The sequence below is a fragment of the Gallus gallus genome, chromosome 9 (genome assembly GCF_016699485.2).
Source record: "Gallus gallus isolate bGalGal1 chromosome 9, bGalGal1.mat.broiler.GRCg7b, whole genome shotgun sequence".
Taxonomy (NCBI): Eukaryota; Metazoa; Chordata; class Aves; order Galliformes; family Phasianidae; genus Gallus; species Gallus gallus.
This window is the reverse complement of record NC_052540.1, coordinates 2,226,923-2,248,509: the sequence shown is the minus strand read 5'-3', so window position 1 is coordinate 2,248,509 and position 21,587 is coordinate 2,226,923. Positions and strand designations below refer to the sequence as shown.

General features: G+C 46.6%; 1 protein-coding gene across 5 annotated transcripts in view; it reads right to left on the bottom strand.

Moving 5' to 3' along the window:
* The window catches only part of YEATS2 (YEATS domain containing 2), a 43,855-nt gene extending 23,053 nt beyond the window's left edge, over positions 1 to 20,802 (bottom strand). For 3 of the 5 annotated variants that reach the window (XM_015277172.4, XM_015277173.3, XM_015277174.3), the window contains exons 1-13: positions 20,583 to 20,802; positions 19,024 to 19,121; positions 18,831 to 18,923; positions 15,918 to 16,160; positions 14,118 to 14,233; positions 12,863 to 13,024; positions 11,127 to 11,238; positions 10,076 to 10,120; positions 8,911 to 9,097; positions 7,073 to 7,312; positions 5,074 to 5,232; positions 2,717 to 2,820; positions 353 to 460 (exon numbers count right to left, since the gene is read on the bottom strand). In XM_015277172.4, the coding sequence (XP_015132658.2) occupies positions 353 to 460; positions 2,717 to 2,820; positions 5,074 to 5,232; positions 7,073 to 7,312; positions 8,911 to 9,097; positions 10,076 to 10,120; positions 11,127 to 11,238; positions 12,863 to 13,024; positions 14,118 to 14,233; positions 15,918 to 16,160; positions 18,831 to 18,923; positions 19,024 to 19,121; positions 20,583 to 20,682 (1,767 nt within the window). In that variant the 5' untranslated portion in view covers positions 20,683 to 20,802. The remainder of the gene's footprint in view (positions 1 to 352; positions 461 to 2,716; positions 2,821 to 5,073; positions 5,233 to 7,072; positions 7,313 to 8,910; positions 9,098 to 10,075; positions 10,121 to 11,126; positions 11,239 to 12,862; positions 13,025 to 14,117; positions 14,234 to 15,917; positions 16,161 to 18,830; positions 18,924 to 19,023; positions 19,122 to 20,582) is intronic. The other 2 variants (XM_015277176.3, XM_015277177.3) reach the window with 2 other exon arrangements.
* Positions 20,803 to 21,587: the final 785 nt, after the last annotated feature.

The following is a 21,587-nucleotide window of genomic DNA, read 5'->3' as shown; positions in this document are numbered from 1 at the left end:
CAGCATTTTGTAAGAAACTATTACAAAATGTAAGAGTAGATAGATCTATTACTGTTTACTTAAATCTCACCAGATAAAGACTTTAAATACATCAGCTTCAATGCAATAGTGACTCAAAGGAGAACAAGAAAGGATGAAAGAGATGATGAAAGGAAAGATCACAGGAACAGCAGAGCCAAAGGAAGAGAAATTAAGATTCATCTTTTGAGAGGGGCTAGAGAGCTCCTGGCAGTGACAGACACTGGTTCCAGTAAGCTCTGCATGCACTGGAAGTTACACAGTTTGTGGCACCAGTCAGCATGAAATGGTAATACTAGGCTCCCTGTCCAGGCACAAACACCAAGAGGAATACCTTTGTAAAAGCTCCAAGTCCTCCAGTGACTGATTTGGGGCTTTGCACCTTGGAATGACTCCCAATGGGACAAAGAGGAGGCATGGTGGCAAACAGGGAATCCTCCTGCTGCAAATAGGAAGACGTGGCACAAAGATTGATGAAACGTCCAACAAAAGCAATAGAACAAGAGATTATTAATAGTGGGTGGCATGGACAATCTGGGCAATTCCAAATTACCTATACAAACAGACCATTTCCAAAAATCAATCAACACTTAAGTAACAGGAATGTAACACACTTAATACAACATATAGAGCAAATTTTCTTTGTCAATTTACACCTCCAACAGTAACAACTGTTTCTTACCACATCATACACAAATGAAAGAAACAGACAGGTCCCCCACCAGTTTCTTATACAAAGCATTTCTGAGCTGTAACACTGAGGCAGGCTAATAGCTGGCATATGCTAGCCTTGAGAAGTCAAGTCTGAGTGGGCATCTAATCAATGGACACCTGATGGGAGGGTGAAAACATGACTGAGTCAGACAACGTTCAGTAGTATGCAATGAATGGACAAGAATTAATGGACACAAACTAAAATACAACACATTCTGTTTAAACATAAGCTTTTTTTTTTTTTTAATTCTGGAATAGGTTGCCTAGAGAGGCTGTGGACTCTTCAACATTGGAGATAGTCAACACCCGAATGGACACGTTTCTAAGCACCATGGGCAAGAGAGTTGGGCAGACGATCTCCAGAGGACCTTGCCAAACTCAGCTATTCTACAGCTCTGCATGCAACCTCAGAGATAAGTATCCAAGAGGAAACAAGTCATGGAGGGGGGGGGAAAAAAATTCAATTTAAATCTGCAAGCAAAATTATCTCAGATCATGACAGCACAATCCTTCCAGTCATGAACTGGCACTAACAGTGAGGGTATCTAATGAAATAAACCACATTTTCACACCTGCAAAATGGTGCATTTTTCATTCTTGAATCCGTGGCTGCACCGAGTCAAATGCACTTGAGGAATTATGGCATGGTTATATTTTGTTTAATTAAAATAACTGTACTATTTTATGATCAGTGTGATCTATGGCTGTGGTTTCATGATCACTTAGTCCACATCCTTGGGTTGGAACACAACCAAAAAGCCCTCAAGATGCTAGATCAATACTCCTGCCTTCCTTGTGCCAACGCATACAGATGAAACCAGATGAGCTTTCAACCAGATCAGTTGTGTAGCTAAGTGGTGAGCAAGAGCAAACCACTGTCAGCAAACAGGAGGTGTGAAGACAAGGTTAGAGGCATGGCTAGCCCTTTCAAGAGCAGCACGCATATTGATCATTTTAAAGTGACTGAAGAAATGTGGGCATAAGTCATTAAAAAACTACAGAGGAAACTAGCATGCAGTGAAGAGATAAAAAGCATTAAGTGAAACACCATCTGTAACATCACACTGAACTATCAGACATCCCCCCCCCTTAAAGAAACCACAAAATTACAACTTTCCACTAACCAGAAGACATATGGACATAAATACATCTGTTTACAGACTTAAGATTTCTTTTTTTTTTTTTTAATACCTTCAGATTTTAACTGAATCCAACAGAATTCAACTGTTACAATGATACGTGTCCATTCTGACTCATTTAAAACCTTACAAAGAAGAACAGCCCCAAACCAGTACAAAACAAGTGCTTTTTAACAGCTAAGTAAAACCCAGCTGACAGACAGGCTCTTGGAAGCTGAACAGCCAGCCAGCACCTGACATTTAAAGTGCTCCAAACTAATCACTTCAGAGAGCAATCTTCAACACATTTTTCTTAACAGATGTGGGAAGCACTTCAGTTCCAAATGTGAAACAATTTGCTTTCTACAAGATGACTGGAAAACCTTCCCCTCCACAGCCAACATTAAGGTTCCTGAGTCATGAAGACAGGGAATAGCTCCCATGAGCAGCAGCTGCTTTCAGACAAGGCCTCACTGGTGCTGCTTGCCTGTCAGAAATACCTCTCCCACGTCCTGCGTAGGGAAGGATTTTATCTGAGATAGATCAGCTCCTTACCATTTGAGCTTTGCAGATCAGAACGTGAACCCTATTCATCACTGGTTACAGGCTCAGTTACTCTGCTATTTGCATGACTATCTTCCTAAATGTAGGTTGTTGTAAAGTTAGCAAATTACCTATTTTCAGACTGCCAGGAACAGCTGCTGCATAAAATAATAAACCAAGTAGAGGCACCTCTGGTTTAATCATATATTGTCATTAACAGAGCAAAACAGATCCTAGACTGCTAAAAAAAGAGCTCTTATGACAGATGACACATTCTGAAAGCTGTGCCCTTAATGGGAAGTATGCCCCAATAAGAACATTACCTTGACAGCTGAGGTCACGAAGCTGCTCCCATGGCTCTTCGGAATAGGAGACCCGGCCCCATGAGAGGCCTGACAAACACTGCTCAGCTTGCTGGTGGGGCTCCCTGTGTGTTGGGAAACAAGGCAGACTTCAGGGCAGGGCAGGGAGCAGTGCCACTCAATGTGACACCTTTCTAACCAGAAAGGAGGCATTTTATCTCAACTCCCTATTGTCCACGAGGTGCACATAACGAGGGACACCAGTGGGTATTGACATGGGCACAAACAAACTGATTTCATTACCAATACACTAGGTCCTTGTCTCCATCACCTATACGGAATGAAAAAGGAGACTATTTTCCAATATTGGAAGAGTTTCCCATTTCTACTTTCCTCCAGTTGGACCCCAAACCCCGCATGCTTCTGCAGCTCCAAGGGGCCAGCCACTGCACAGCTTCCACAAGGAGGATCCACAGCCCAGACAGCTTTCTCTCCACTCAGAGCTGTCTGTTGCAAATTGGAAGATAGCTCCTGGATGACTGGGTGCATTGCCTACAGCTGTACTACAAGAAACAAGAACAGTAAACAAGCTCCCAAGTTAGAATTTGCTGCCACAGATGTAGCTCCCTCCACCACCCAGAAACCCTCTGAACCTGCTCTAGCCTTAGACATGGCACTGAGAAGGGTCTGGAGGAAGATGGCATGGAAGGAAAAAGGAAGGTCAGAAAAGAAGGGACACACTGGGTGAGGAGTAATGCGAGGAAGGGAGGGAAGACAAAGAACTGGAAATGAGAGATGAAAACAGGTTCCTGGATCTGCTCCTGGAAAGGTGTTCCACAGTAACCACCTGCTGCCTTATGCGAATGAGGGTCTGTGTAAAGGCCAGTGACAAACTTGCCCTGTATTACCAGCACTGTATACAACCCACAGCTGCTGCCCTGCAGCAATTTGGTTACTCCTACTAGCCTGTTTTTGTAGCTTCTTTTGTTTAAGAGATGCTAAAACCACAGTCTGTACACATGAAAACATAGTCACAGTCTCACACGGTTGCATTACAACCTGCACCTACATTTAAAAGTAAACTGTGCAGCCATTTCTCAAAACAACGGGATACGTAAAGGCTGGCTTCCACAAAACATGAGGTTTCAGGTGTTACTCCCTTAAATATGATCAGAAGTTTTATGGAAAATAACTATTTTGTCTGTAGTATCACTTTGTACTCAATCCTACCTAGCTGCTGCTGCTGCCAGAAAGCCAGTTCCACACTCCCCTTGTTCCACACAGGGCCTGTGTCCAACAGCAGAAAATAAGGGGAAGGGTGGACATTGATTTTCTGCTCTGCCACCCATCTGATTTGGTTTGTGTAAGATAGAGTGAAGTGGCAGGAACACAAGGGAAGGGAGAGGCAGCAGGCAGTTTTTCAGGCTAGTCTGTACTTAGATCACACTGATGTAGTGGAAAACTGCACCCTCAGTGGCATTCAGACTTGAATATTCATACCCTCGGGTGCCTCTACAGATCCTATCCTCCATGTAAAATTCCCTACTAGGAGAACACGACGGTCACCAAGCCATGACAAACCATGTATGCAGAACAGAGTCAGGCTGGAGGTAAGGAAGAAACAGGAAAAAGCAGCAAAAGAAAAACAGAAACCCCACTGGTGAAAGCAACACTGCCAGGAAAGCCCCCTAACATACTGAAAACAGTCAGCTACTACCCTGCTTTCCCTACTAATTCCTTCTGTGAGCAAACTGGACACAACGTGACAGCTGTGTTATCAACAGTGCCAAGGGATTTTTTGGCACTTTCTCTGGGCATGGCTGGAAAGAACAGTGGTGTTACATGGACACCGCAGTTCAACACCTGGTTTTAAGAACTATCCTGAGATGCTGCTAAGTACAGCTATACAAACAAGCATGCTTTGAAACACAGCAGTTCCCAACCACTGGTCACAACATCCGCTCTGGTAACACAGGCCGACCGGCACATCTCCTGCATTGGACTCAGAACCACATCTGTAAGCTGCTGCAATACCCCCCGTGCTCTTTGCCCATACCCAAGACACAGTCCTTACCCAGCCACCTGTGCACTGTGTTTATATCTCTACTCACCACACAGTCTGTATGACTTTCCCTCCTTTTCTTTTTGGTTGTGAAGAACTTCTACACTACGTGCTGTTTCCCAGATAAAATTACACTCAACTCTGACATACCCTCAGCCATGTTACAGGACACTTCAGCAAAGCAGCACTCTCTTTGCTGAGTACTGTTCCAACTTTCTAGACGGAAATACCATTATTACACTAGCCACCCAAAAGGGAGAGTAAACTAGAATGTGTAAGACTAAGCCACCCTGCCTTCTGGGGTCACACTACACACCTGTGCTTGTGGCTGCTGCTCCAACCATCTGTCCAGGCTTGTCCACAATAACATATGGATTATTAATGACTGAGCTAGCAGAGCCTTGCTTCATGTGCACCGGAGTGGAGGTTGGGGTACGAGGTAGCGGAGATGGACTAGGGGTCGATATTGGAGAACCTTCAGGAAAAAAGTCCAATGCTTCTATCTCAATCAATGTTGTAAGAACACAAAAATACAGCAGTAGCAGTGTGTTAAACAATTAGAGAAGGAATGTCTTTGAGGATGCATTTCCAAGACTAAGCCAGATCACAGAGCTTGGAGGAGAGAGAGAGAGAATAAAATGAAAGTATAAAGGAGCGTAAAGCACAAGAGCTTGTACCTTCCCTGGGCATTCTTTACCTATCAAGCCAAACAGGGTTCAAAGGGATCTTGGAAAGCCACCTAGTCCATCCTTGAATTCTGAGGTGGGCTAACATCATTCTTGCTGTTAAGTCCAGTCCACCCAAGAAAATAAAGGAAGAGAGCTGAGCTCTGTGATATGCACTCTCTTTCCCTCGAGGAGCCCATAGTGCAGGCATCCAGACCAAGGACCAAGCAGTTCACGTAAAAAGGCTGTGTGAAACAGCAGCCATCAGGCAGGCCAAGCCAATCTTGTCTCTTCACTGATTTCATGACAGCAGATGCCCTTGAAGGCAAACGTGCAACCTCTGGGTAAGAGGGCCAAGAGAGAGAGAAAAACAGAAGAAAAAATGCACAAGGGGGTAAACAAGAAATGCAGAGAAGAGGACAGGCAAGAAAGTGATAAGATGGCAGCAAGTACACTAAACTTCAGCTGCTTGTTAATCTGCTTTCTTGGCAGTGACTGACTCTTAAAACGGAGCACAAATAATCCCTATGTCTTATAAGCTGCTGTTGGAACCTGGAAGGGTGATGCTTCTCAGCAGACAACAGTCTTGGAGAAATGCTAAGAGAAACATTTAAATAGCAAAAACCAACAGAGAATAATCCAAGGATATTAAGAAAGGTAGAATGCACTATACTGCTTGCTTTTTGGACAGACTTGGAAAAAGAAGAATTAGTAGAAGATTAGTAGCAGAGCTTATTAGAAGATTAGTAGTAGAGTTTATTGAGAAAGAAGAAAGCACAAGGCATAGGTTCAAATATAAATCACTACTAAAAAGATGTCACAGAAAAATATTGAAATTTAAAAACAAACAAAAAACCATCCTGATACTTGAGGAAAACTAGGTGGGAGCAGATCAGAAAACACAATGACAGCTGGTGCTTCATTTTCTGACATTCAGATTAGGGCGGATGAAGGGATGTAGCAGGTCATCTCTCACCTTCACATGTGACACAGTGAGCTGCACCTTAAAACTTTCTGATGCAAAGTATCTTCCAGTGGATGGCATCATGCCCAGGCAGGAAAGGCTCTATAAGCTAAGTGAATAAACAGCACCTTGGCCACCACTGGTTGAGAAGTTATCCAAAGAGCACCCTATTACTCACTGCAGCGAGCTGGAAATTTAATCCAGAGGGTGCACTTCTGGAAGAGGAAGACCAAAGTCTCTCTGTATGAGGAGATATCACAAGTACAAGATGACCATTTGAGTGAATAAGGTTGAAAATTCTTTGTCCAATAATCAGAACTAAGTTCTTTTTAATCCATGCCTGTTGTCTGGAAGAAGGAGGGAGAAGAATGACTTCTTCCCACATACAAACAGCACATAGGGAAGAAGCATCCTTGCCTAGGCCTTTCTGTGGGTAGCAGTCCAGTTAAAGACTATGATCTTCACACCTAAAATCATTCATTATCAGGGAGAGAAAAGCTCTCATCCCTTTTTTGATCTGATGTGAAGCATTTCACACTTACTAAATGTCTTTAGCTCCTCATTCTAGTTTCCTACTGCCTGATGTTTAAACACAGGCAGGCAGGGAAAGGACACAAAACAAGTCCAACTGGTTCAATCTCTGGTTTTCCAGAGCGAAGCACTCAGAGATGTAAACTAACATTCACCTGATACAATCTTGCAACTCATGGTGATAGGCTGGAAGGATTTTCCTGGCGACTCTGCAGGGCTTGGAATCTGACCTTGAGGCACTATTTTACAGCTAGCTGCAATGGGTTGAAAGGCTGAATTTCCATGAGAGCCAAAGGGAACTTTCTGTGTGGCTAATTTGGTGGGAGTCCGTTCTATCGAAGATGGCAGGGAATAAAACGTGGCATGTCTTTCAGTTTCAGCATTCCCAGGGAATCCTGATTAAAACAGGGAAAAGAAGAAAAATAACTCTTAGGTTGAGAGGTCTAATGCCTTACTGTGATTCTCTACACAAACAAAACTAAGATTCAACAGATACCCTCTCAAGGGAAGGAAAGAAGGAGACAGCATCTGGTGGGAGGTGCTGAAAAAGGAGAAAGGGTGATAAGGGATTTCCTCCTGAGCAAGTCTGGTGGATCTGTCTCTGCACCAAAGAATAAAATGCCCTCATGCACAGCCTGTTCAGCTTCGGTAGGTCATCAGTCAGAGCACGCGTTTTCTTGAGAAGTCCCCTCCACTGACCAACAGCTGCTGGTAGGTCCGTGTCCACAGCCAGGTTCCACACAGCTAAGGCAAAATTTCCTTCCCAGGAAATCTCTCGGTACACTTGCTGGAGTAAAGGCACAAGGAGATCAACTACTGCCTTTGACCTGGGTTAAAGAATCTGTCTTACCTGAGGTACAGGGAGATCAATAAACCTGATGAGAGAAGCTACTGCCAGTCAGCATAAGAAAGAGGCAAGTTTAACTCCTCCCTCCTCTACAGCTACTGCATATCTTCACGTTTTGATAAAATCCTGTGCATTTGGTTCCTTTTCCCTTTCTTTTTTTCCTGGCTGTGCCACCATGAGAAAACACTGCATTTAAACAGCAGACGTTCTTCTTGCTGAGCCATGACAATGCCCCTGGCAGGAAGTGCATCATGCAAAACATCAGCACTGCAGCCATCCCTTTAATGCAGGAATCAGGACAGATCACAAAAGGAATTAAATCATGTTATCTGATCATATTTTGAAACACAAAGTTGCTGTTTCCAGCAAAATCAAAACACATGAACCAACAAAGACTCTCCTTTTTCCCCATCCCAGAGAACTGAGGCCTGTCTTAACACTGTATGTTTCAGAAAAATAAGTTAAATGCTAACAGAGACACACTTTTTCCTATTTCACATAAACTTAAAAACAGAATGGTGTGTCCAGCTGGCCAGCACCTAGCTTGCTTCAGGAAATTCACATGATGCTGCAGCATCAACTGCTGGCACACTGCAGGGGCACTGCACTGCCAGATCTTACAGTGGAAGGTGAGAACCAGACTGATATGCAGATGCCATCCCTCAGGCAGAAGTACACAGCATCTTTTTTGCTCTGTCCTTTCAACACCTTGGTTACATTAGAAGATTTTTTTTCCAAACTCATCTGATGTTAGGAACAAACATAAGTAACGGAACACACCACTGGACTATCAAACATCACAGTCTGTAGAACATTCAGAAACACAGCAGCTCTCTGAAAACAGCATGCAAAACTACAAGTTCTATTAAACAGCCTTTTTCCAACTGCATGCGCTGCATAGGTGTCTACATTCACTCATTTCAGCAAAACAGAGCCCACTCAGCAAACCACAAATTGAGAAACAAAATGAGAACAAACAGTTATACTTTCTGAATTACGCTTCCTTGCACACTAATAAAATAACCATCTGGAGCAAGGAAGGAGCAGGGAACACCCGTTAAGCCAAAAAAAAAACAACTAAGAGAAAGCATCCAGAAGAGATGAAGTTCCAAGGACTCAAACCTCACCAATACCCATCTGCTTTACCTTTGTCAACAGACGCATCTGGGCTGGAGTCCCGCAACTGTTTAATTGGCGAAGAAGCTTTAACTGGTGCTGGGATACTCAATGGCAGTGGCAAAGATGCTGGAGCATCAGAAAGGTCCGATTCTGAAGACTGGGAAAAGAGATACTCCTCGCCAAGGGAATGCCTGTGCAGCTCCACGTCCACTACCTTCCAGAACCAGTACAGAAACAGGTGCAATCAGTGACGATAGTATTTGGTAGTTAGGTAAAGAGAGCAAAAACAGCCACGCCTTTCGTTTTCATTGCAATTACTTTATAGCGTCTGGAATCCTATCTCTTCCTCCCCCAGCTCTGCACAAAACTCCCATTCATCTCAGTAAGGCTTCCCAGAGGTGCAGGAGCACCTGGTGCAGAACAAGAATCCCACATCATTACATTGCTCTGGTCAAACAGCATCCATGGGGAAATCTCAGCAGCAAACACACAGCCCATCTCCAGGCAATCCCTCGGGGCCAGCACAGAGCTCAGCTTGCCTTCTGCCTTTTCAGTAAGGTCCTTAAAACACCGCTACTACATAGTCTACCCTTCAAAAATGGTTTTAAATTTACGTTGTCATCTCACATTAATGTTTTCTTCAGACTGAAAAGCTGAAACAATGTAGTTTCACAATAAAAAATTTTCCATTCACTACAGTACAAGGGAAAAAATAACAGAAGAACTTCAGGGATATAACAGACAATTATTCATTTCTTCTCTTTAAAGCTTTCAGAGTTGGTTTTTCATGAAGGCACTGAAAGGTGGCACAGGCAGAAGCTGTATTTAAGCTACTGCAAATGTCAGCAGGACAGCTAGGCAAAATCTTAAATTGAAATCCTGATGTATGAGACCTACAGCACATCAGAAAGGAAAGTGAGACATCTGGTATCAGAGGCTCCGCAAAGAAACAAGATCTCAAAGCACAGTACATGTTAAATCCTTTTCCTTGAACTAGAAATGGAAAAATGACTGTTGCCGTGTTGTACAGGGTGTCACAAGCATTTCATGTAGCAACAGATCAAAACCTTCATTTCAGAAATTGTGAAAACAGATGAGTTGGACTCAGTGCTTAGCCCTCTGCACCTTATTTCTTTCTGAACACCCTTAATGGAACGAGGTATCACACCCACCCCACCATCTGCTGGCTCACCGTTTCCGCGCCCAGCGTCTGCAGGCCAGTGTAAGTCCTGTCCAGCTGGGGAAACAAGGCAAGAGGCAACATTAACAAGGGCAAAGCAATACACTACACTGTAAATTACAGCAAAACAGCTTGAAAAGAAATTGGAACTCTAGAAGTTGAGCAGAAATAAATTATTTTTTTAAAACCAGAGTCAGAAATGCATGTGCTGCTAAGGACCCTCTTCTGCAAAGCAGCCAACCACAACCCAGGGCCTGCACTGATGTAGGAGGGAGTGGAAAAGCTGAGGGAAATGGCATTTGTTGGCAGACAACCCTTTTAATCTAAGGGCAGCCTATGAGGAGCACTCTTTTTCATTCCTGAGGTCAATATGAGTAAATAATAAGAAAAAACCTCAAACACATGGCTGGAACAAGGAATTTACAGCAGCAGAAAATGCATTATTGCAAATAGCACTTAAATGAAACTAATCACACGGCTCACATCAAAACAAGCAAGCTCAGGACTTAATGCCTCTAATGCCAGGCACTGCTAATTACAAGTAAAACAAAAGCAATGGCCTAGTTTTCCAGGACTGCTGCACACTCCAAATCCTACTGAATGTCACAGGACAGGTGAATGACTGGAAACAAGGAATGGACAGGAATCCCTGCCCCTCCCTGCCTACTCTACCAACAGACAGAATCTGTGGCAGATACACGCAAGTGCAGAAGGAGCAGAAAGGACACAACAGTTACTGCACCAAAAGACAGATAACCCTGCAACAACCTGTCAGGCTAAAGCCAATGAGAGCATGCTAAAAATCTCATATTGGAGGGAACCAATATGTAAACGTTGTCCTTCTGCAAAGCTGGGATTCTTGGCTACAGCATAGCCTCTAACACAGGCAGGTGAGAGGCTTTCCTGGATCTCTTTTGATTCCTCAGCACAACTATTCACATGCAAAAGAACAGCAGGACAAACACAGAGAGAGGCATAAGCATGCACATGCACACAAGCAGACACTCCAGATTATGCAGGAGCTCATTTAATTGCCTTTCTCTGAAGCATTCAGGTAAAATACCTTCAAATTGTGTATGATATCAATCCTCTTGTTCTGGCTATCCTTGAAGTGTATCTGGACTCTCACAGGGAATTCTCCCCAGCCTCTCCTGGTCAGGTGGAATGGAGGTTCTCTGCAAACAATGATTCACATGATGCATGCACAGAGGGTTCAGCCACCAGAAGCCTCTTTCTCAGAAAACCAAAGACTGCTTGGCTAATTGACAGCTAAAAGCTATCTTCAGGCCTGCTGTTTGCCAGAAAGAATGCAATCCAACCACAAATTCTCATTTCTGTGGACAGCTGAAAACCTACTTTTATTTTGCACAGCAGGACAGAGAAGATGCCGTAATGGGTGGATGAGAGAATATTGAAAATATTTATTTCAGAAACAAACAAAACAACCAAAGTCAGCTCCCTAGGACACTGCTGCAAGCTGAGTTTTCACTGCAACACTTGGCAGTTTCTTCTTGCTGTTTCCTATCTGGCAGGGAAAAGATCTGAAGCCAACAAAACAGTATGTGGATTGCAAGGAAAAGCTAACTCCTCCCCCAGTGTAATTCTCTAATCTGAAAAGAAAGGAAATTCACCATGACTTTTTGAAAAATATATATTAGTTTTTGTAAATTGCAAATGCATCTGTGCAACGAAACAAGAGGTTTAAATGCTATTTTTAGTCCAGAATGTGAATGTTCATTGAAATGAGTGGGACTATGTGATAAGAAGAAATCAATCCACCAGAGGAGATTAAAATAGAAGAGAAATAGCACTGACATTAGATACTGGGAACTGAGAAAGGCACAAAAAGATAGCAGTCAAGTGTCCTTTAGTATGTTAGACTAGAAATACAAAGGAGATAGTTTTCATGCTGCTCAGCATCACCTTCTCAGAACCATTACTGAGCCTTTCCAACACTTCTCAGCTCAGCTACGTCTTTGAAACTGACTGAAAGGCAGCTCCCTATTTTGCCAGCATTAAGCTGCCATCCTGTAGCTATGCTGTCTGTCTGCCCATTTTCCTCCAGGCAGGCAGCTGACCATCCTTCAGAGAATAATTTCTTCAGAATAACACAAAGTAGTTTGAAGGTATTCTCCCACTGTCTTGTCCAAAGCAACAAGAATGAAAAACGGGGCATTTTCCGGCATTAGTGGACACAGAACCAAGCTCACTGATCAACAGATCGCAATCCTGACTACAGCTTGGGAGAGGACAGAGAAGCTGCTGTTTCCGCAGCACCTATAGTGTTGACCTTTATATTGATTGGATATTAGTTCCTCAAAGCATGAAGTCAACGCCACGGAACTCACTATGGCAGAGAAATACATTGGAAAGGGACAAAACTTAATGATCTATGCGTGTTTGGCACAACATCTGCCAGTCAGACAGCTTCCTGAGACTTCCCTTTCTTTCCCACACTGTGCTGGGAGGCAGGCAGAGAACGCCTCTTTGACAAGCACAACCTGCACAGCAGACAGCACAATGCATACAGATACACCACCTCACAGGGATAACGCGAAATGAAACTGATAAATGCTTCTGGCACTAGGGAAATCCAACAAGTGTTTAGCATATTTTATGCAAAAACTGATTTATTTTTACTGTTATGCTAAGAGCAAATCGAGACAAGCTGGAGGTCCAAGTAAGACATGCAAGAGGAAAAAAACAGGAAAAGAAGGGAAAGTTCCATCTAAGAAACACAGTAGTGTAAGCTTGGCAAACATGAAGACTGGAGTACCAACAGAAAGAACTCCTTATTACCTTACTTCCACCAGGTCATTGGGTTTGTAACTGGGATGTAGGAAGAACCAAACTTTCTTCACAAAATGATTTATGCTGGGTTCTCTCCGAGAGCCTCGAACGTACACCATCCATTTATGGGTCGACTGATCATTTTCCTCTCTCTTGTCAGGGGGAATGTACCTGGCAAAGCAAACAAACAGTACAAACATCTCAGATGGATAGAAGTACTTTGGCAAAGATCAGGCAGAAAAAATTTGGGGAAGGTAAAGTGTCTACGTGTTCCTTGTCCCTGTACACCTCTATACTCTATTCTGACAGTTCACATTCTGCAGAGAGAACTCCAGAAAAAAAAAGAGCAACCCCTCAACTTACTCCATACTTTCAGTATTTCTCCTCAATTCCAGTGCACAACTGTCATATGAAATTCATCCGTTTAAAACCGTGCTTCTTAATTAGGAAAGCTTAATTTTAATACTGTATCACCATCAAATCCCTCTTGTGAGGTATCAAGAAGTTAAACCGTTCCAGAATATCAGCAACTCTGCTATCATTAATATTAAAATACTATTATTAAATTATTCTTATACATTTTTAAGAAGCTTCTGATCCATACTTGATTCCAGTCCCAGGATTAGGTAGATTTTCAAGACATGATTCCTAAAGTAAGTCTCATCAGCCAACATTTGCTAATTGCTGTGCAACTGGAGAGACTGACCAGCGGTGCAAGGACACAGAGTTAAAACCTTGACTTGCCTTCAGCTTCCTACAAATCATTGACTTTTTAACTGTATGTTTATTCGTCTTAAATTCTGGGGGGAAATAAATAAAATTATTTCTTCAAACTACATTATATGCTCATAAAATGTTTCTCTTTCTGATAATTTTGTGAATTTGGGTTGGATTTTTGGGGGATGGAGAGAGGTCCGTTTTGTTCTTTTGTTGATGTTACCCATTACCCCTATGGACACACCAAAACAGCAGTTAAGACAACCAGTTTTCCAAAATTTTCATGGAAAAACACGAGATTTTTAACTGGGTAGCAAAGCTGAAAGACTCCCCTTGAAAGAAACAGACCTTAAAATCTCCGTAATGTGAACTACTAGAACACCTCTCTCCCCAACCAAAGAGCTCAGGGAGGGCAATCTTGGGTACAGTCATTCCAGGGCAACACCTCACACTGCAACAGCCCAACAGTTTATTTGTCTCCTAGTTTTAACCTGTTATTCTGCCTGATCCTGAAACAAAGGCCACCACAAAGCCTCTGGATACTAACTTGGAGACGTTGCCCACCACAATGGTTTTCTTCACGTAGAGCCGTGACGTCTCATCGTTTGACAGCCCGGCATTTCGTTGTCCTGGCTTTTGGGAGCTAGAAACACCCAAACTGTCCTGAGGGTAGAAGAAAAGAATAAGGCAAACACACGTTCCTCTTAAACATTATTCTGTTTGGCACTAGGAAAGTAAGATTTTGTTAAATTTTGTAGACGAGAGGCCAACAATGAGTCATCCCTAAACTGCACTCACACGGCTGTCCAGGCACATTTAAGCAACTCAGCACACAACAAGGGCAATGTGCCCAGCAACGTGGATGCTGAATGGCTTAGCCTGGTGCAAGTTATGCAAAGTACCACGGATCTGAACTATGACTCCAGTCTGGGTTTCAAAGCAACACCTCCGTGCTGTCTGAATAATCAAATCAAGCATTGCCAAGGCATCATCATTTGCGTCTCTCATCAGAAGTCAAGTCAGTCTCCTACAGGCAGCTGCTGAAAACCTGAACCTTTCCAATTCCCAGCCTCTGCTGCCTTGAGGGCCTTTGACATTGCTCCACAGTGAAGAATCAAGGCCGAGTTAGGGAAAAGAATCCAGCTTCACATAAATAAACATGGGACCAGCTGTAACATGTCACTAATACTCACATAAACCTACAGATCCACCCCAGCACCTAGCCATCATAAAACTATCCTCAGCAACCTTGCAGCACAACCTCAGCTCTTAAGCAGTGCTTGGAACTGCCTGAAGTGATGCCATGACTGCCCGGGCTGCACAGCTGTCAGCATGAAAAGGAGAGGTTTTTCTTTGCCTGCTGGATAAAGCAGCTTCTACAGACCAAGGACTGCTGCCCTATGCAGCTCAGAGCAGTGTCCTGCCCTGAGCACTTGTCCTACAGGTGTGACATGGAAAATATAGGATTTGAGAGGGATGACTATACCTCATTACATTGGTGATGCCCCAGACTGGAGCAAGAGCAAGACAGAAGCCTAGCATGGCTTCTGCTCCTCATCACCCCTTGGTGACCTCCATGCTGTGTCCAAAGATGCAACGTCACGCTACACCCACACAACATGACTATTTCACCAAACCCCCTGTGCAGAAACAACCTACGTTGGTCTGGAAGCTCACAATACAGGTGGGTCCACATAGTATGCATCCACTTTCTGCTATGAACCCTAAGAAGGGCTTCAGCAGGCTGCTGCTCTGTTTGCAAGGTGTCATACACTGCTCACTGGATGCAGAGTCGATGTTTTTTTTTTTGCCACATTATGGCAACATGTTCAGTTGCAGAAATGCTAGCCCACTTGTGACAGTGTGCTTTCTCTGGACAGCACTGAGCAGCCTCAACCCAGTCTCCAGTGATACAGCCACTCTGTCCCTCCAGGGACAGGCAGCAGCACCACTGCATGCAGCCTCACCAGATTCTTAAGAACACTGCAGGAAATGACATGTCTTGCTTTTTTCTGCAGGCTCTGCCCCTCCCAGTCTGACTTCCATCTGCATAAAGCCCTTGGCTTGAGCTGCACAACACCTCCTCCCCAGGGCTGCAGCAGGCAGCAGCACCAACACCAATGTTGTCCTGCTGCCCATTCAACCTTCCTTGCTGTGTAAGGTAAGCCCAGACACGTGCACCTCAGGGAGCTTTACAGCAAGGACAAGCCGAAGTGGGAGCAAGCAGTTGGAGAGGGTAAGAAACAAATGCTCAGCAAGGCGGGTAAGAACACAAGCAGCTTCTGGTGCCAGCATCAAGTCCAGACAGCCCTACAACAACATGACCACCACTCGCGCTTTACTTTACCCGGCCAGCACTTCTGCTCTGCCTCTGGTCCAGGCTGTTTGCCAGCCGCTCGTCTGCGTCCAGGCTGCCACTGTCCTTGTCCAGGAAGAAGTCGTTGTGCTGGGAGAGAGAGTCGCTCTCGGAGTGGTTGGCTGATGGTGCATCCGAACCCTGGTGAGCAGGGGACGACGAGCGAGAGGGCGACTCCAGAAACTTCTTGATGGAAGGGTGATTAAGAATGGTGGCATCGCATGACCTGGTCCCCTGCAACAGAGGCCAGGCACATACAGTCATTATTTCCCTGCAGCCCAAATCAAACCAAGACTAAGCTAAAAAGGAAAACGTCAACGTATACATAAAAAGCAAATAGCTCATCACCTGCCTCACAGGAAAACACATGTAACTGAAGAGAAAAGCTTACAGTAGCTCTTCAGAAACAGGACCCCAGATTGAATCTATTCCTGCAGACCTTCTGCTCCCAGAAACGCACTTGGCAGCAGCAAGGAGGGCTGCAGCCACCTGAACACCTGCAGTGTACCCTGGACATAACAGCTTCCCTCTGCCGTGGTGCCAACAGCCCCACCCCACACACAGCTGCAGAACTCCTCCTGTGCTCCTAGCATCCAGCCCTACTCCCCTGTCACCTCAATACAATGCAGAACCAACGAAGCAAGCAGGGGCAGCCCTCTGCCAGCAGCAGGCAGACTCAGCCCATGAAGCCAAAGGCTGTCACCATGGACGTACTGATATCCCTCCTTGCAGCCATGGCCAGGAGATGTTCTCTTCTCCCCTGCCTGCACAACCCAGCTCTGCCACCTTGACAGGGGGTGGCATGCAGACAGACACCAGCCCTGAGCACCACTGCCTGCACCTAGGGCTCTGATGTTCATCAGAGAGCCATCCTCCCAGCTGCCCACCAGCCACAGGGCATGAGCAACCAGCTCCCTACTCAACAGCACTTAGCAGTTCTGAAACCAGAACCTGGGCTTTGGAACACAGAGAACAGAAATCCTATCAGTTTTCCAGGCACGTGCAAAATAAATCAATAAGCAATGCACTTTTCTCTTCTTTCATCCAGTCAACTGACCAATGCCTTGCTCACTAATTTGTAGTAAAAATCCAACCACTGTAATCATAACGAACCATACACCACAACACACAGCTGCACCGGGCTGAGAAACTGCTCATATTTAGGAAAACAGATCAGAAACTGGGAGCTTTCAAGTAGATAATCTGTAAAGTATTTAGATAACAAGCACGTGGAGTTAAATTGCAAAGTTTCCTGAAGGCAGAAATAACCATTCATAACCAAGAGAGTCAAACAGAAGTTAATGCCACATTAAAAACCACACAGAAAGAAGCTGGTAACAAGTTAAAAATAAGGAGAGAACTGACTTAGCTTGGATGTAAACAAGGAGTTTTAGAAATGAACTAAAATGCAATCAAGCACCCAGTTACGCTAGGCAGGAGCACGTAACAACGATGGAGAAGAAACACAACAAAGGAAAGTCTGAAACTCGGTAAGGAAAGAGACAAACACCCTGCATGGCAGAGCAAGCAAGGAACAGGGCACTTGCTCACATGTGGTGACACTGGATATAAGTACTTCAAAAGAGCAGAGCCTAGATCAAATTCTTCAGCCACCCACACAAAAGCCAAAGGCAGAGGAGGGATGCCCAAGCTGCCCAGTGCTGCCTCAAGCTTCTCAACTCTGGTTGCTCAGCTGAAGCTCAGAGCCCTTGTTTGGTAGAGAAATTTACAAGGCACTCAAGCAAAACCTGAGTTCTCAGCACACATCTACAGTTTTCAATATCAGTGCAGATTTTTACTGGAAAACAGGTAACTCCCTGATTGAAACAATGGTAATTGAAATGAATAATTTAACTGGCAGTGAAACTCTATGTCAGCCACAACACCAGGCATGAAGGACACAGTGCTTAGAACCACAGGATAGCTTGGGTTGGAAGGGTCTCCAAGGATCATCAGTTCCCAACCCCCTGCCACAGGCAGGCTGCCAGCCACTAGATAAGCACTAGATCAGATTGCCCAGGGTCCCATCCAGCCTGTCCTTGAGCACCTCCAGGGATGGGGCAGCCACAGCCTCTCTGGGCAGACTGTGCCAATGCCTCACCACTCTCAGCAAAGAATTTCTCCCTGACACCTACTCTAAATATCTCCTCTTTTGGTTTAAAACCACTCCCCATTGTCCTGTCAATATCTACCTGCATAAAAAGCTGATTTCCTTTATGTTTATAACACTGAAAGGCTGCTATGAGGGCCCCCCCCACAGCCTTCTTTTTTGCAGGCTGAACAAGCCCAGCTCCTTCAGCCTGTCTTTGTCGGAGAGGTGCTTCAGTCCTTAACAGAGGGTTAACCAGGAGGAGTTTTGTTGCTGCATTTCTTAATGCAGCTGTTATCTTTTTGTGATAGCTCCTTGGTTCACTCCTATTTTACTGCTGCCTCTGGGCTGTTAACCACACCATTACCAGAATGGTTGCCTGGGAACAGGGAGGATGCTTTCGTGACACTGCTCATGACTCCAGAATTCTATTTTTTTCCCTGACAAGTTCCAAATCCATCCACTTCCACTCTCCTTTATTGAGATGGGAAAGCTTGCAGATCCCTGCAGGATGATGAGCAAGGATGAGCTGCGAGGCGCTCTCCTGCCACAGCCAGCAAAGCACGTGGAGCATTTCAGGAAGCAGCACTGAGAGCTGGCAGACACCTCGGCCATTAGGGAAACCTGTGCTGGCTGAGCACCTGGGGGCAGCCAGAGGCACTGCCCACCCCTCCCCACTGACATCCCAGCTGCAGTTTTCTGAAGTAGTGGAACACGAACTGCACCTTCAAACCCAGCGTTGGTTGCATAACCAACAGACCGCACATCTTTGCAAATGCCACCCAAAGTCTTTTTGCTCCCCGTGAGTCGCTTACCTCTCCAGGTTTCAGAAGCCCAGCAGATGCGTAGTAGTTGGCCACAATGCAGGCACGCAGCTTGTCCATCATCCGCCTTGCTTCGATCAGGCGCTGTGGAAAGACGAGGGAACACACAGTGTGGAGCGACCGCTGCTCTGACCTCCAAGAGCCCAGCACACCACAACGACTTTGTAAGATAAATCCTTTGTACCTGATCTATAACTTCAATTTCGTGTTCTTTATTCTTCATTTCTACGGCAAACTGTTCTTTTATAATCGTCTCAATCTTCTGCACAGCAATATCTCGAGCTGCACGAGGCCACACATGGAAAAGAAAAAAGGAAACTGTTCTATTTCTGAGGTCTCGCTTGGAAAAAAAACAAACAGATAACTTGTCACTGAGCAAAAGCTGGGGTGATCATTTCAGCACCAAAAACAACATTGAAGAGCTTTTTTCTGCAAAAGAACGTAATCTGTCTTAACAAGAAGCAAATGCATCTCTACTAGCTGGCCCATGTAGAGGGCAGGTTGTCCCTCTGCAGGTCTGAGGCAGGCAGAACAGGACTGGTTTGTTTACTTTTCTCTCACTAAAGCTGTGAGCAGCAGAAGGGAAACCCCGGTGTGCTGTCACCACATGCAGGTACCGCTGCAGCTGTGCGCCTGGGAGTGAGGTGCACATTGTCCCCAGCCCAGTTCATGCCCTGGAATTTTACACCACGTCACGCAGAAGCAATAATGTAAACTTATTTACTGAGCTCAGCATCAGCACGAGGTGTGTGACCACATGCCTCTTATGAGCCACGGAGGAAAGCCTGCTGCTGGCTGCCTCGTGCAGACCCTCCTGCTGAACCAGAGGGCCTCAAGACGCCCAAACCTGTTGGCCCAAGTAAGGCCTGGAAGAGCAGCAGTGCTGCCAGAGGGACCCCTGGGGTCAGCCCTTCAACCTGCTGGCAGCACAGCCACGCACTGCAGGGCAGGCCAGGAACAGCTGCATCCCTGTCACATCCAGGCTGCCTCTCAACAGAGCAGGAGGCAGCAGTGCTCAGGGCTTGTCCTGAACTTAGTCGTGGGATTGTTTGAGTTGGAAGGGACCTACAAAGGTCATTTTGTCCACTCAGGACACCCTCAGTGCTCAGAGCCCTGTCCGTGCACCGACCGTGGGTGTCTGCAGGGATGGGGCACCCACCGTGTGGGTCCACCGTGCGCTCTGGGCAACCCGTGTCAGTGCCTCACCTCCCATTTGGTACAAACACTTCTTCCTTATACCCAACCTCAACCTCCCCTCTTCTGGTTCGAAACCATTTCCCCTTGTCCTATCAACCACCACAGACCCTGCTGAAGAGTCTGCCCCCCCCCCTTCCTCGCAGCCCCTTCAGGTACCCACGGGCCGCCCTCAGCTCTTCCCCACGCCGCACCGCCGCGGCTCTCAGCCGTCCGTCCGCAGAGCTTCACGGCGAGGCCCGTCTGGCGGAGCGGCACGCGCCTGCAGCGGGGGTTCGTGACGCCCCAGCAGAAGAGCGAAGAAACGAGAAACCCAAACCCGGCACAGCCCCAGGTGCGTGCAGCGAGCAGCGCAGCCCGAAAGGACCCGAAAGAGAGAGAAATCAGGAGACGTACGTAATTAGGATACAGCTACGCAGCCCCACACACGCGTGCGTGCAGACGGAAGACGCGCTGGGGGCCGACGGAGGCAGCCCCGCTTCCCGCAGCCCCCCGCCGGCCCCGCTCCCCTCCCCCCGCCGGCCCCGCTCCCCTCCCCCCGCCCCACACCTGACTGCTCGGCGGCGCGGTGCCGTTTGCTGGGCGGCGCCACCGCGATCTCCTCGTAGTCGGGGTCCTTCTCGGCGAGGGCTCTCCTCACGCCGGACATGGTGGTGGTAGTGGTGACGGCACCGCCCCGCGCGGGCCGGCGGAGGGGCGCGGCCTTTGTTCCACCTCGCGCGGAGCTCCGGGCGCCGCCGCTCCCCTCAGGCCGCGGGCGGTGCGGGGCGGGGCCGTGTCCACGTGCACGCCGCTCCCCTCCCCCCGCCGCGCGCACAAAGCCGCCGCCGCGCTCCTTCGCGCCTTCCCCCCGCTCCCTCACCCGCCCCGCCCCGCTCCTCAGCGCCGCCCCGCGCCCCGTCCCGCCGCCATCACCGCGCGCCGCGTCGCAGGAGGAGGAGCCCGCGCAGGCGGACACGGAGCGGCGGGCGGAGCGGGGACACTGCGCCTGCGGCCGCGCCCTCAGCGCCCTTCGCACGCAGCCCCGAGGCGGCACAGGCAGCTGTTCCAAAGTCAAATGTTTATTAGGTACATCGAACTTAAAAAAAAAAAATCAAAGAATTATGCAAGAAATATGCTTAAATGCAATAGTAAATGTTACTGCAATGGTGCTACATTTCAGAACCGCCTTCCCGCTGTCAGCACCACCGGCACAGCCCCGCGCTGAGGGCTGACCCGGGCAGCGCTGTGAGCAGACGGCACAGAGACGAACTCCGCGGTTCCATCCGCCGCAGCGCTGCCGTAACGAAGCATCTTCGGCGTGACCAAACAGGCCGTGCTGCGCTCATTGCCGACGGGCGGCAGCGCTTCTCTCTCCCAGAGGAACAGCTGGCCCTGACCGAGGCCAGGAGGGGCAACCCCAACTCTTCTCCGTGACAGACAGACAGACATGAATTCAAGGCACGGATTATCAAAATTAACAAACTCTTTCTTTGGAACTCGGTATGAAGGAAGCCGTAATTGCAGTCAACACACTGCACCGCATCTCTTGTAGCAGTGGCACGGTAAAACCAT